Genomic DNA, 13,992 nt, shown 5'->3' with positions numbered 1-13,992 from the left:
GTGTCAGTGCTGATGGATGGAGCTGAACATGAGCCACCATGTGCCCAGGCAGCCAAGAAGGCCAACAGCGTCCGGGCCTGTATCAGAAATAGTGTGGCAGCAGGAGTAGGAAAGTGAGGGCAACGGAGCTGGTGAAAGGCCTGAAGCAAAAGTCTGATGAAGAATGGCTGAAGGAACTGGGGGGGTTTAGTCTGAAGAAGTAGGGAGGACCTTATTGTTCTCTACAACTACCTGAAAGGAGGATGTAGTGAGGTTGGGAGTCAGTCTCTTCTCCCAAGTAATAAGCAACAGGACAAGAGGAAACAGCCTCAAGCTGTGCCAGGGGAGGTTTAGACTGGTTACTGGGAGGAATTTCTTTGCCCGAGAGGGTGGTGAGGTATTGGAACAGGCTGCCCAATCGCCATACCTGGAAGTCTTCATAAAACTTGGAGATGAGGCCCTTGATGACATGATTTAGTGGTGAGCTTGCACTCCTGGGGTAATGGTTGGACTTGATCATCTTAAAGGTCTTTTCCAACCTGGTTGATTCTATGATTTGGAGATTTTTCTGTCTGCATAGTTGTCTTGATTTGTCTGGGTTTGGTTTGTTTGAAAGAGCATTCAGCACTTTTAGTATCTTAAGGTGAATATTGTCATCCCTAGCCTTAATTTTAAATAGTAACTCCTTCATTTTGTGTATTCCATTAACATCCAAAGTTGGTTCATTTAGCCATGGTGAGTTTAGTTGGAGAGAGTAAAGACATTTTTGAGAGGCTTATTGTGTTTGAAAGTTGTTGTGCTTTCAGGGAGAAAATACCTTTTAGGACCTGCTAACAGGAGTATTCACTGAGAAATTTAAAATTAGGAAATCGTATAATATGCTTTTCTAAAACAAAACAGAAGACATAGAATTACCTGTAGCAAGGTGCTGGTGTGTGGTGGAGCAAGTGTCCATGGCCTCCCCATGCCAGTTGTCCACCTGAGAAGGTTGACATGTAGCAGTTCAATTAGACTGTAATATTCTGTCTCATTCCCAGCAGCTTTTCCTCTGTCCCTGAACATTTACCTTAAAACTATTTTATTCTGTCAACACACAATTTTCTGAAGATTTATGTTTATCTTTGTGATTTTTATTGCAATACATTTTTTATACTTCATTTTTTAATAAAATTTTTGAAGGCACATAATATATTCCATATTCTGATAAGGCAGTATGTACATAATTTTCTGCCTAGAAATCTGATAGAGCACTGGTAACATGATTCAAAATCTTACATCACATCAGTAAGTCCAATTAGAGTTTGTGAAATGCTTTAGAAACAGTATTTGAGGCTGTTGCCACTTTGTCTCTTTAGGTGTGTGTATTTAACACATCCCTAATTTAGAGAACCAAAGTGTTGTTTCATTCACCATATTCTTGCCAGTTGTTTCCCAAAATTCAATGTGATATTTGACCATATATCAAAGAAAAAGATAAAAAGAATAAAACTAGCAACTAACATCACCTCTCTTGGGCTTGGGAATCCATTTGCACTGATAATCTTTTTATAATAGTCAGCGGATGCTTTTGGGTATCGTGGTTTGTTCTTGTTTTTGAAATCAACATGATAAAATCCATATCTCTCGGAAAAGCCTTTGTTCCATTCAAACTTGTCCAGCAGTGACCAGGCAGTGTAACCTTTGACATTAACACCATCATTCAGAGCTGTAAACAGAATAGAAATTACTCTGTTAAACTTGTTGCCTGTATTTGTCAGCCTGCAAATCTGGTTCTGTAGGTGGTTTGTTTTACACTAGAAAGAGATGGGGAGGAAGACAGGAAAACAGTAAATGTGAAGTAATTTAGATTCTTTGAAAATGCTTCCTTTAGCTTAGAGGTCCCAGAGCTCATAGGTGCAATTTGTCCTTTCTAGAAGTGGAAATTGATGATCTATTACAATATTAAATCTCTTGAAGGTTATTGTATTTATCAGCATCACTACATTTGGCTGGGTTGTCATTTCTGTTAAAATTTATTAGTCTACTTTGCCCATTTTCATCTGTGAATATTTATTTCTCTATGATGTCAAAAAGAATCAGAAGGTGAAAACACTCAAAAAGCTCACGCACTGAAAAGATGTTTTTAAAGTTACCTTTGAGTATTTCATTAATATATCCTTTCAGATAGTCTATCCTCCATTCATCACACAGCTGAGTACACTGTACCTTTTCAGAAACTCCATTCTCTGTCACATAAATGAGAGGATTCCCATACTGTGTCTGCAAACAAAGATGGGGTTAGACTGGTTCATATAAACAAAATCATCTCATACTGTGACAGGACACAAGACTTGGAAAATAGCTTTTTATGCATTTTACTAGATTTTTCTTCCTAAAGGTAATAGTAAGTAAATGTAGGAATTTAAGTTAACTATGGTTTTATTTTAAAGTAACTCAATTCTATAGTTTTCTGAGCTGAAATTAAGGTCAGTTTTTTGGCAAAGAAACTTCCCAGTATAACCTATAAAACATTTTAAGTGTAGTTTCTGCATATAACCAGGCATTTTGTTCACTTCCTTTTAAAGATTTACTCTATAATCACCTTAATGAAGTTGAGTAATCTTCTGAATCCCCAGGGCACAGAATATAACCATTTAGGTCCTGGAGCTGGCCATTTTGGGTCCACCAGTTCAGCCAAATCGTAGTCAGTGTGGTAACTGGGCACTTGTAGGAAGGGAAAGCTCTTCTGTAGGACATAACAAGTAGTAAAATGGCCTACTCCCAGGAAATCTGATGTGCCTTTAATGTAGGTTTTCTCTTGCACTGAGAAGGTTGGTAATCTTGAGGTCCCCAGGCCCTGCTGAGCACTCTTCCTACCTATGGAAATAGCACAGAGATTTGGTTTCTTTACCTCACCCACAATAAATGCAGTTTTCCTGAACTTGGTGTTAGTGTAGAGGGCAGTTTAGTTTGATTGCTTTTTTGAGATGAAATAATCTTCCATCCTTTTGGTTTGGAGAAGTTCAGCACAATACAGGGAGAAAAAAGTGAATTAAAGTGATTGGGGATTTTTTTTCTTTTCAAAGAGCATTGATAAATGTTAACAGAATGCTTGGAAACATAACATGATAAGAACAGAAGTGCTTTGCTGCTGAGTACACTGCCTAGCTGCTTCATCTTGTGTAACAAAGAGTGTGGAACCATGTAGCTTCAGTGATGGAAAAGTGCTGGTTCTTTGTCTTTAGGTTAAAGAAAGGTATTTAACAATTCCTTGTCATAGTCAGGGTACTAAAACAGAGTCTAACAGAAAAGTAAAACATTGGCTTCCTTTCCAGCTTGGAGCACTCCAGTTTGGAGATGTGCACCTGTTGGGCTGAACAGCAGCTCAACTTCTTGGTTCTAGTAGGACCCCAGACTGCTGAGGAGCTGTGTCTGGCCCATGGGCTGTTGTTGATTAGCCTTGCCTCTTCTGTGTCTTCATACTGGGCTAAACTCCACGTTGGTCATTGTAATATGCTGTAAGTGTGTAGTTTCTTCATGTTATAGTTGGTTACTGGGACTTACCCACATAATTCTTCATAACTTCTGGATAGTCTCCTTTGTAAATCGGATTTGCGAACCATCCCAAATGGAACTGTATGTATCTTTCAGCAGCATCTCTGTCTGTTTGGCTGTGTGGATCAATAGGCTCACCCCAGCCACTGGTTAGGGAAATTCCAATCATACCTTAAACCACAAAGTGACAATTCTGTAGTTTATGCATGATCTTTAATCTGTTAATATAAATAGGAGTATAATTACAGAATGAATCCTTATTACCTTGCTGCTCGCTACGCCATGTGTCGTTGTAAGAGTGCCATACCTTTGCATGAGCCTGGAAGTTTAAACCAATAGGTCATATGCATGTTTTAATCTTATGCCATAGTCAGTATAGAAAGATCAAGAGTAGTTTTTGCATTCAGGTATGTCTGAAAATACCACATTATTTCTTCTATGTGTATGGTGGAATCTTTTAATTTCATATAAGATGTGAAAAAAGCATTTATGCATGATTCCTTCCTTCAATTCCAGGAGGTGCCCATAAAGGTAATAAAAATTCAGTGTAGTGTCTGTCCATCTTTGGATGTCTTTGCCTAATTTATCCAGGCAAGTCAAGGTTTATTTTCAGGAGATCTAGCCTTACTCAAGTCACTTGCAAAATTCAAGTTCATTTCTGAATTCAAGTTCAGTCCTGTTGGCTGGGATTTTTGCTCCTTGTTTCTGGAGTCGCCTGGATATTTTGTTACTCAACCAGTTTGAAATGTACTGTAAAAGAGACACTTAAAAGAAAATGTAAGTTGTTGCAACAGTGTCACATCAAGCACCTAGTATGTCATTCTACACCTCAATATGAGCTGGTGGTTTAGATCAGGTGGTAATTTCAATGTACGACTTGGAAATGACATCAGTGCAAAACTATTTCCATAGACCTTAGTCTGTTAAAACCTCTTAATTTACACATAATTTGAAGCATGATTTTTGTTTTACTTTAATCATATGGTGTGCTGCTTTGTATGCACCGCATCCACCGAGCTTCAGTCCTGGTGCATGTTCTCCTGTGTCATAACCTTTTACAGCAACTGCCTGCAAATACATAGAGTGAGTTAGTCTCTGAACAGCAGAGGTAAGGAATTTGCTGCTGTGCCATGGACTCTGCTCTCCTGTATGGTCTGTTTCTCTATCCTCTCCACTCCCCTTTTTCCTTCACCTCCCCTCAACTCCCATGTACAACCCCACTGCTTGGTTGATAATATACTGTGGCTTGTTGGAAACAATGTGTTGGCGACTGGAATTTTGTATCTTAAAACTCTGCCCTTGTGCAGAATCTGACCACTGAGATTTTGGGGTGAAGCGTCTCCCTTTCCCTTTCTCTCTCTAATTTTTAACCTGTTTTCCTGGACTGTCATTTCCACAGAATTTTGGAAACAGAACAGTGTAATGGGAGTGATTGGAAGGGAAGCATTGATAACTTACCCAAGGGTCACTAAAAGTAATCCAGTGTTTCACACGATCACCAAACTTCTCAAAGCATAGATTTGCATAATCATTGAAGTGATCTATCATGCTTATATTTTGCCAGCCACCATGCTTTTCTTGGAGAACCTTTGTAAATAAGAATTTCAAGAATCAATAATGCTGTTTAAAATTTCACTTGCCTGTTAATGAAGACTTACTTATATTTCAGTAGCTCAGAAGATTTTTTCAATCTTCAACATATATAAAATGCAAATTAATAGAAAATAATTCTAAGCACATGTAAGACCTTGCAGCCATCTTTAAACATTTTTGTAAGTACGTATAAATTTCCTCTCAGAAGCATTCATATTACCATTTCACTAACTTAAATATTGTCTAACCTGTGGAAGATCCCAGTGGTAGAGGCTCACGATAGGGATAATGTTGTTTTCCAAAAGACTATTAATTGTATCATTGTAGAACTGTATTCCCTTCTCATTCACTTGCTCTGCTGATGAAACAAACAGATAAGAAAATACCTGGTTTGGTTTACAAATAACTGGAAGAATAGAAACCTAAAACCTTTAACTGAGGCATTTTACAGTGCAGTGAGGGGTTGGCTGTAATGGGTGTATAATGGTTAAACTCTGTTCTGCAAAGAAACAGAAATCAGTTTAAAGGCAGTGTTAAACAATGATGGTATGTCTACTAATGCTTGTAAGAATGTGGTGAAAATGTTTTGCTTACTTTTGATGCCAGTGGGCATAATCCGAGGCCATGAGATAGAAAAGAGATAGTGATTCACTTTCAACTCCTTTAGTAGCTGAATGTCATCCTGTGAAAAGAAAACCCAATTAACATTTCTTATGTCTGAGCAGCGTGACTCTTTAGTTACTCATCTATCTTAAGTAGTACTGAATGCAGAAAATCTAGAGAAGAGTTGCACAAAAAAGAGGATTCTGTCAGTTATTTTCTGCATTTGCTTTGAGATGATGGCTCTTTCTACTTGTATACTTTTTAACTATTTTTTTCCTTGACCCTAAAGCGGTCTGTAATGTTTTGTGTTAACAACTGTGGGAACACGTTTTCACCATCAAATAGGGGACAGACAAATGAGTTGAGGTATTCTGCAACCTGATTATATTTGTCAGAATTTGCACTGGGAATGTTTTAAAGAATATAAACCTGTAAATCTTGACCTCAAACATTTCAGCTTAGGCGAAAAACACAAATTCAGGTTTTCATTCACTGTCTCATCCTGCAGTTAGCACAAAGAATAAATTCAGTATAAATACATGTTCTTCTTCTAAGAAATTGTTCCTTTTGGTATTAAATGAAATTAGAAACTGATGGTGTGAGAGCCAACACAGAGAATTCAACGATGAAAGCACATAGAGAAAGTGCTCTTATAACATACAAGTTTTAGAAAGCATCTCAAAATACAAGCCCACAGGGGTGAGCAAATACTGAAGTGCTGTCATTTATGTCTGAATCCTCTCTGTAACCTGCATCCTGTGATCATCTGTCAGTCTCTTCTAATGCAACAGCCCTGTGAGCTTCCGAGTTCCAACCTCTGTGGCTTTTCATTGAGCTGTACTTTTGAGCTTTTACTTCTTTGAGAGAGATCAAATGAAATCCCTCCTGCATTTTCCCATTTTAGGATAGTAAGGCATTGTTAGTTTCTTTCCTCTTAGTTCTTGTGGAGACCTCTGCTCCTCTTTATTTCAAAATGGGAAATCAGTAGCATGAAATGGCTCCAGAATATTCCTAAAGGTGTAGTTCCTCTTTAACAATACCTTAACTTTGTAGTAGCCATCACATGCTGAATCTCCTGTTTCATTTCTGAACACTTTTCCTTTTTTGTGAGTAAAAGCATCCCAGATACTTGGTCCTTTCCCATCCTTGTCCCAGGCCCCTTCAGTCTGGTATGCAGAACTTCCAATACCCCATAAAAACCCTAAAGGTAAAAAGAAGTGAGTTGTTATCTCAGCATTTGCCTGCAAAATTGGTATTCATACTAAGTTTCCATATGAGAAAGTAATTGCTAAAGCTTCAGAGCTGTGTAGCTTGGTGTGAACTGAGCATGACTTTGTGCCTAGTGAAGAGGCCAATGTTTTCTCTATGAAACTTTATCAGTGCATAAAAAGGGACTGTCTGAAAATGTGGTGTAGATCAAAGGTGTCCTTTCCTCAGGCACTGAAAAAGAAATCTAATTCTTTCATATATTAAACCTTGTTCCTGTTATTTTGCAGTATTGAGGTAGTGCATTGATAGTGTGGCAGAAACGTCTTGCTGTCAGAAAAAAGCAGGTTCCCACATTTTGGCCTGCTACTTTTATGGGGTTTTATAGTGATTACGAGTGTAGCTGTTACGTAAAACATGTAGAAAGATTCTGGATCATTTTCCTAGTATTATACAAAAGGATGTGTTTAATCCATTTTATAAGCCACATAAAAACATGAGCATGAAAAAAAAATTGGTGCCTGTTTCTTTTTAGTTTTGATTTTGGTAAAATGAAATGTGTGTGTATAAATGCATGTTGAAGAAAGAACAAGGTTTCATAAAGCAGTACTCAGGGGTGGATTAGATAATACTACACAAGTTGAAACAAACCTAATGCAACTATTTAATTCATGTTCATTTCTTAAGTTAGCTCTGTAACAAAGTATATGTTTGCTTTATAATTCTTCATTAGTTGTAAATAATGAAAGAGTTTTCAGGAGTGATTTGTTACACTGCGCTTCTTATTCAGTCGTAGACAGGAAAGGGAGATCTGGTTGTGAAATACTAATCTATTATCATTTACTTGGAGTTTAGTGGTTTAAGCGACTATACGAAGAGCAGAGTTAGGTAAATCCCTGTATCCCCAGGGCTAGATGCACAAGATGATGTTAAGTATGAATTCTGCAAGAGTCTGAATGTTTGTTTCTGCCCTTTCCCTGGAAGAACAAGGAAAACCTTTTGGCAGCTTTCTTCTGCAAACACACAAGTAGATCTAGAGCATTATAAACCCCACAACCAACTGTAGTTCGAAAGTACCATCTGGAAAAGTGCCATAATAGAAAGAGCCTGAATTATTCTTTGTCCGCTGGAAATCCTCAGCTGTATCCAGCCGTGCCATGGGCACAAGCATATACCATAGTCTCAGAATGTAAGTCTTCATCACTCTTGATTTCCTCACTGCCAAGCGTCCTCTGCCAGTTCCCACCTGATAAAATAGAAGAGCACTGTCAAGTGTTGCCACCCTGCAAAGTAGGCTTAGGGTGATCAAAAGGGAAGAGCTTATTTTTACTGCTGAATAGGTACAAAAGCAGTGCTTGGGTGAAGTGGAAGGTGCAGTTAAGCTTCTGGCAGGGTGATGAAATGAGGGAAGAATGAAGTGCAAAATTATAACTCTTAGAAGCGTTCCCTGCATGTTTTCTATAACATTACTTATCTACTATATTCTAAAGTCTCCTTGTTGGAAGCTGTTTTGTTCTGGATGTCAAACTGTCCCACCAGTGTCAGTAACCAACACTTGGGAGTGGGAGCAAGAAATAGAAGTGATTATGCCTCTAGCATCTTGCCAGCTACATATATAATAGAAACAAACCTTGTGGAAGTGGGAAAGGAAGATTAACACTTGTAGTTGTTGCAGTTTTAATAATTGCAGCTTTTATCTTGATGATGTCCCAGCATCAATTTAAAATGTTAACTGCTAAATCAGGTTAAACTATTGGTGGGAGGACCAATTCTATCCATTTTAAATAACACTGCAGAAGGGCTTTGTATGACAGTATTACTTTCCCCAAATCTATACAGTTCCCAAAAGATGTGTTCTACATTCCTGAGCCTCTGTTGGTGAATTTGGAGATGGGGTTAGAAAGTAAGGAGAAGTAGAAGCATTATTTTATTAAAAATAATTGTATTTTGATTGGAGCATTGTATAAAAAGTAAATACATCTGGAACCCTGGAAAGCAAACTGGGATTTCAGGATTGGACATATACACTAAGACGAGCAGTTAACAGCCCTGGGGATCCCAAGAGCAGGTAAAAGGTCTGAAAACACCGTGTCCTTTCCTGCCTGTATGAAACCAGCCTTGCTGCAGGCTTTCTGCAGCATGGGAGCAGGGAACTGCATTTTACACAGCATCTTCCAACCAAAATGCAAACCCAAGTCTGGCTGAAACCGAAAGCTGAAGGAACCAATTCTCAGAACATGTACAACCTCAGAGATCTCTTATTCTTCTTTGCTTGTTAAAGAGTATTCCAGATGCAAATAATGCAGGAACTGCACAGCTGGATTGGGAAAATGTAGCTACTTGAACATCAAAGGCCTTTAGCCTTGGATTAAAATAATCACCTCTGCATTTCTAATGTGAATGTTTACATTGCAAGGGGGATAAAAAAGATCAGACTACAACCATGTAAAAAGTAAGGCCCAAGTACGCTATTTTTATTTTGAATATAAAAGGTTGCAAATACACATGGTTTTAATGTAGACACTGGCAGTCAAATTGAGCTCTTCAGCCTAGTCAATGAGTTAGTTTGAATCTGGTGTTACCCTTCATGTTCTTGTCAGCAATGGAAAGAAACAAGGAGAACAGAAGGTGTGTTCTGTGAGGAATGCTGTCACTTTCCAGAGCTAAGGCACTGACCCTATGGGAATAGGACCGTATGCTTTTGCAGAAGCGTTGACGCTTCCATTCCAAAGCTAGAGTGTAGCTTTAATAATGTTTTAGGGTGTTTATTGGGGTTTAGACATTTGTAACTGATTGGTATTTTGGGTACCTCATTTGGAGCTGGGACTAACAGTTGAATCTAAATCAGTGTATTTTTCACTCTTTGGCCTGATAACTCCATTAGAAATAATTTCAGTACTTCAACAACTGCCATACACTAGAAACACATTTTTAAGCAAACTTGATTTTCCAACACCCTGTATTGAAGTAAATAATCTTATTTTATGCACGGTTCCTTGTTGAATATTCTATTAATTAATGTTCTTTTCAAATGAATACTTGCTTTTTGGAACCTTCATTGCTCTGGTTGTCTGGAAAATACCTTTACAAATATGGTAGAAGAAGCAGCTATTTGAGTAGTGCAGAAAGTCTCATCAGTAGTGCAAAGGTTTGAACACTGCAAAAAGTTTAAGCTTCAGGCTGGTGCTGTAAAACACCCTTTTGACTCTCTTGTTCTCTGGCAGCTGTATTATCTCCTACCCTGATTACAGAGTGACTTACTTGAATTTCCCCCCCATTTCTGGCTTACCTGGTGTTCTTCGCAATGGATGTGTCCCAACCAGGAGATGCCTCTGAACTGCCAGAAATTTACCAGGGAATTCAGAATAAATTTACTTCCACAGGATAATTGCATGGAATTAATCCAACTGTCACAAAACTCAGGAGAAACATCTAGTTGAAAACAGCATTTTGTTCACTTACAGCTAAAACAAAAAGGAACAATCCTTTTGTATTCACGGTGAACGCTGCAGGAAAAGGTTTAGCTTAACCATACGAATCTTTTAGCAATGATTTTCCTTTGTAAGCAAAATTAGCTTTGCAAGTGATCTATACACTCATACATAATTGCTCTTGCTCTTGAATGGGGTGTTTGTAGACATTTTTCTCTTGGTGCAAATGTCTGTATCCAAGATGGGATTTGGCAGATTTCGTTGGGAGATTTTGTGAGGTCAAGGGTTTTGCTTTTGTATGGCATAATTCTGAATCAGATATTCAGAATGCAAGCTTAAAAATTAATATGCTTTTTCTTTTCTTTTGTTTCCAGAGGAAGTCCTTATGGTGATGTCTGTGTGGAAAAAACAACTCTTCATGTCTTGGAGGTCAGCTGTTCAGCCTGAGCTATGGCAGTTTATTCTTCTACCTCTGTGGGTTACTCAGCCCCCCCTCATTGGTAGTATGCATTGAAAGGACTATGAAACGAGCAAAGCCATTGCTAGGGCTTGCTGGGCTGAAAACAGAAAGATGTGTGAACCTGTCACATATTCACCCTAAGGAAAGGGGGATTAAGGAAGGGGAGGCTTGCACGGGAAGCAGGAAAAGCACCAGCTCTGTTGGCTCTAGGGAGCTGGGGATTTTCTTTCTCCTGCTGCAGTGCACCCAGGTAGCTGCCTGGCACTTGGGCTTTCAGTGGGTGGGTGACTTCTGACCGTGGAACCTGCTATCCTTGGCCTTTGTTGCCGTACAGTTTGTAAACGAATTCCCATGTATTTATTCAGCTCGGGTTTGTCTTTTCGTAGAGCAGTACTGGTGCCCTCTCGTGGTCAGGATTAAGAAAGAACATTAACATTAAAAATACTGCTTGGTAGTGTAAGGTAAGCGATGGCACTGTAGGTCATATACTGCCTCTGGTCTCAGGAGTGAAAAAGTGCATTGAAACTCTAGAGGGAATATTGTCAGGAGCGCCTTGCTCGTCCATACAGGTCTCTTGGTACACTTCCTTGACTTCCTGCTCATTAGGACGGATCATTTTCAAGCATGGAGGAGGTGATCCTTGAAAATCAACCATCTCATGCACATAAAGGGCAGTATTGTATACACAGGTGAGCCTACTGCAGGTGAGTCTGGTGCTTACAGCACATTTTAAAGTTCTTGCTGGCATGCTTCATCTCCCACAGAACTGAGTAGGGCAGGGTACAGGAGTCACAGCAGTGCTATATGATGCTAGAGTTGTTGGGATGATTAAGGGTGTGCATTAGTCATTCAGTGTTAAATCACAACTGCATCTCAAAAACAAAGGCTTTGGTGTGCAGGAGGGTGACTATTCCAAGAACTGACAGTGGAAGCAGACACAGATCACCCCTCTTTATGGATGAGGAGCACAGGGAGTTTGTATCAAGCCAAGATCTGCACTCAGGTCTCTTGGCTCTCTGCCCCGTGCCATAGGTACAAGCTAGTCTGCTGCTTCAGGGACTAGGTTATGCATCACTGAAGCTCTCTGATGAATTGTCACTGACTTCAGTGATCAGCATGAGCAAGCCCTTGGTGTGCATGAAAACAGGATTCTTTGAAACTCCATTTAACAGAGGCTGCTAGAAACATGATACCGGTCCACTCTAAGTTGTGCTTACATGGGTTTTCTTCTCGTAACACAATCTTTTTCTGTGGTGTTGTTTCCCAGTTTCCTGCAAAAAAGCCCAACTTTACAAAGAAAAAAGACATGAGATATTTACATTGCTACAACTTGGTCATTTTTTCCTCTTGTTTCATCTTGGAAAAGTTTATTAGCAGCAACTTTTAAAGTGTGCCAGAAACACATCAAGGCTGAGAAATCTTTTACTTTGTTTTATTGGTAAAAAGAATGTTAAAAAAATGTACTCAGTGGAGTCCATCCAGAATTGCCCAATGTCTGCAGTAAAATAACCTGGAAAGTGGGTTGTGCAACTGGCTTACTGCAGCGGGTGGTGAAGTCAGGGCAAAGTCACCACTGACTCAGGTCACAGTTTATCTGCTGTTCACTTGTCTGCAGCCTGGAGTGGATCTTCATCCATAAATGATGTAGGTATTTGTGTATTGTCCAGCTGTGGAATACTGTGTGATCCTATCACAAAGACTTTGGCACAAACCCCACTATATCAAACAAACTGATACTTCTCCTTCCACTGTATTTTCTATCCATCCTACACTTCATGTTGCAAAGCCTCTTACCTGCAGATAGACAACCAGAGATGGAGTCACCCCTAATAGCAGATACTGTAAAACTGGTATTGATTTGAGTTTTGCTTTTACCCTTATGTTTTGCCTAGGCTGATGAAAAAGTAGATGCTGTCCTTCCTAATTCCCTGGCAGCAGTTCAGACAACTAAACCTAATTATCCTCATACAATTATGACCTATCTCCCCAGCTTCCTGATTCCAGCACTCCCTTTCCAACCTTGAATAGGCCTTTTCTGTCTCAGAGAGAAAAATCCTTTCTTCTTATACAGTGACCAGAAAACCACGTAATTTTCCAGTGTGTGGTCTACTGCAGCTACCCTGAGATATTGGAGATTTTTCAAAATCAAAACAAAACCCACTTACAATTGTTCTTGGAACAAGAACACTTGTGTAACTGTACTTGTGTTTTTCTGTGTTACAAAATGACTTTCGTGGCATTATGTTAGCTGTGTTTGGAAACTTTTTGTCTAATGTTCAACTGTACTAATGGCCTGGCCTTGTTTTTCAGAGAAAAATAGAAAATTGGAAGTAATTGAAATGAAGATTTCTTGCTTTACAACCAGTCATGTTGCTTTGACTTGAAGCAGTTGGGGGAATATGGTTGTTAATAGAGATGTTCAGAACTGTTTCTTCTGACCCAGTGAATTCTAAAGGCAGAAAGGAGTGTTGGAAATGTGGGACATGTGTTTTATTGCCTTTTAAAAGATATCAAGGACACTGAAGACTCATTCTGGTTTAAAAGGCCTGGTTTTGAACTTGCATAGGTACATCAAGACTGCCCAGTAAACTTAGAGTAAAGATTACCAATATTTCCATGCTTAGAGCCATTTTATTTCTTACATTAATGCTGTTAGCCAGACTGATGTGTCATGTGTGCATAGCTCTGCCCTGTACCCAATAAAGTCTGGTGGACCTGACTTTGTTATGTTTTTCCCCAGCTCTTTATGCCACGGACTGACCCAGCCTGCTGACAAGACAAACCTGCTTTCCCCTGGATTACCAGGAGGCTCAAACCCCTTCAAGGATGCAGTGCACCAAAGCATCGGCTGGCATCAGCAGCAGGATTTTGCCATGCAACTGTCTGGTGCCTAGTTTGACAGAAGTGTCTCTGCTGGCCTCCCTTTGAGGGGGATACCAATCCTCTTGTAGCCTGGGAAATCTGTGTGCAGCTTCTCAAGAGTCTCCATCTTAAGGATACCCCCAGAAGTTTTGGAAGATCTTGTGTTTGAGCTGTGATGCCTGAGATGAGATCAAGATCGGTAACTGTGAAGCTTACACCATACTTACTTAGCAGCTCCTACACTGTTATGAAAGCTAGTGCTATCGTAGTTTATGCCCACTGAGAGCACTGAGTAGCTGTTACCACTCACAACTGGCTTTAGTA

General features: G+C 39.4%; 1 protein-coding gene across 1 annotated transcript in view; it reads right to left on the bottom strand.

Moving 5' to 3' along the window:
* The window catches only part of LCTL (lactase-like), a 9,282-nt gene extending 1,208 nt beyond the window's left edge, over nucleotides 1–8,074 (bottom strand). Inside the window, exons 1-12 of the mRNA XM_010011580.1 lie at nucleotides 7,993–8,074; nucleotides 6,750–6,910; nucleotides 5,701–5,788; nucleotides 5,355–5,464; nucleotides 4,972–5,100; nucleotides 4,486–4,581; nucleotides 3,778–3,832; nucleotides 3,523–3,684; nucleotides 2,561–2,835; nucleotides 2,112–2,238; nucleotides 1,485–1,684; nucleotides 895–958 (exon numbers count right to left, since the gene is read on the bottom strand). Coding sequence (XP_010009882.1) covers nucleotides 895–958; nucleotides 1,485–1,684; nucleotides 2,112–2,238; nucleotides 2,561–2,835; nucleotides 3,523–3,684; nucleotides 3,778–3,832; nucleotides 4,486–4,581; nucleotides 4,972–5,100; nucleotides 5,355–5,464; nucleotides 5,701–5,788; nucleotides 6,750–6,910; nucleotides 7,993–8,074 — 1,549 coding nt within the window. The remainder of the gene's footprint in view (nucleotides 1–894; nucleotides 959–1,484; nucleotides 1,685–2,111; nucleotides 2,239–2,560; nucleotides 2,836–3,522; nucleotides 3,685–3,777; nucleotides 3,833–4,485; nucleotides 4,582–4,971; nucleotides 5,101–5,354; nucleotides 5,465–5,700; nucleotides 5,789–6,749; nucleotides 6,911–7,992) is intronic.
* Between the last annotated feature and the right edge of the window lie 5,918 nt (nucleotides 8,075–13,992).

The sequence above is a fragment of the Nestor notabilis genome, unplaced genomic scaffold (genome assembly GCF_000696875.1).
Source record: "Nestor notabilis isolate BGI_N333 unplaced genomic scaffold, ASM69687v1 scaffold9853, whole genome shotgun sequence".
Classification (NCBI taxonomy): Eukaryota; Metazoa; Chordata; class Aves; order Psittaciformes; family Psittacidae; genus Nestor; species Nestor notabilis.
Note: the sequence above shows the minus strand (reverse complement) of the source record. Positions and strands in the feature narration are given on the sequence as shown.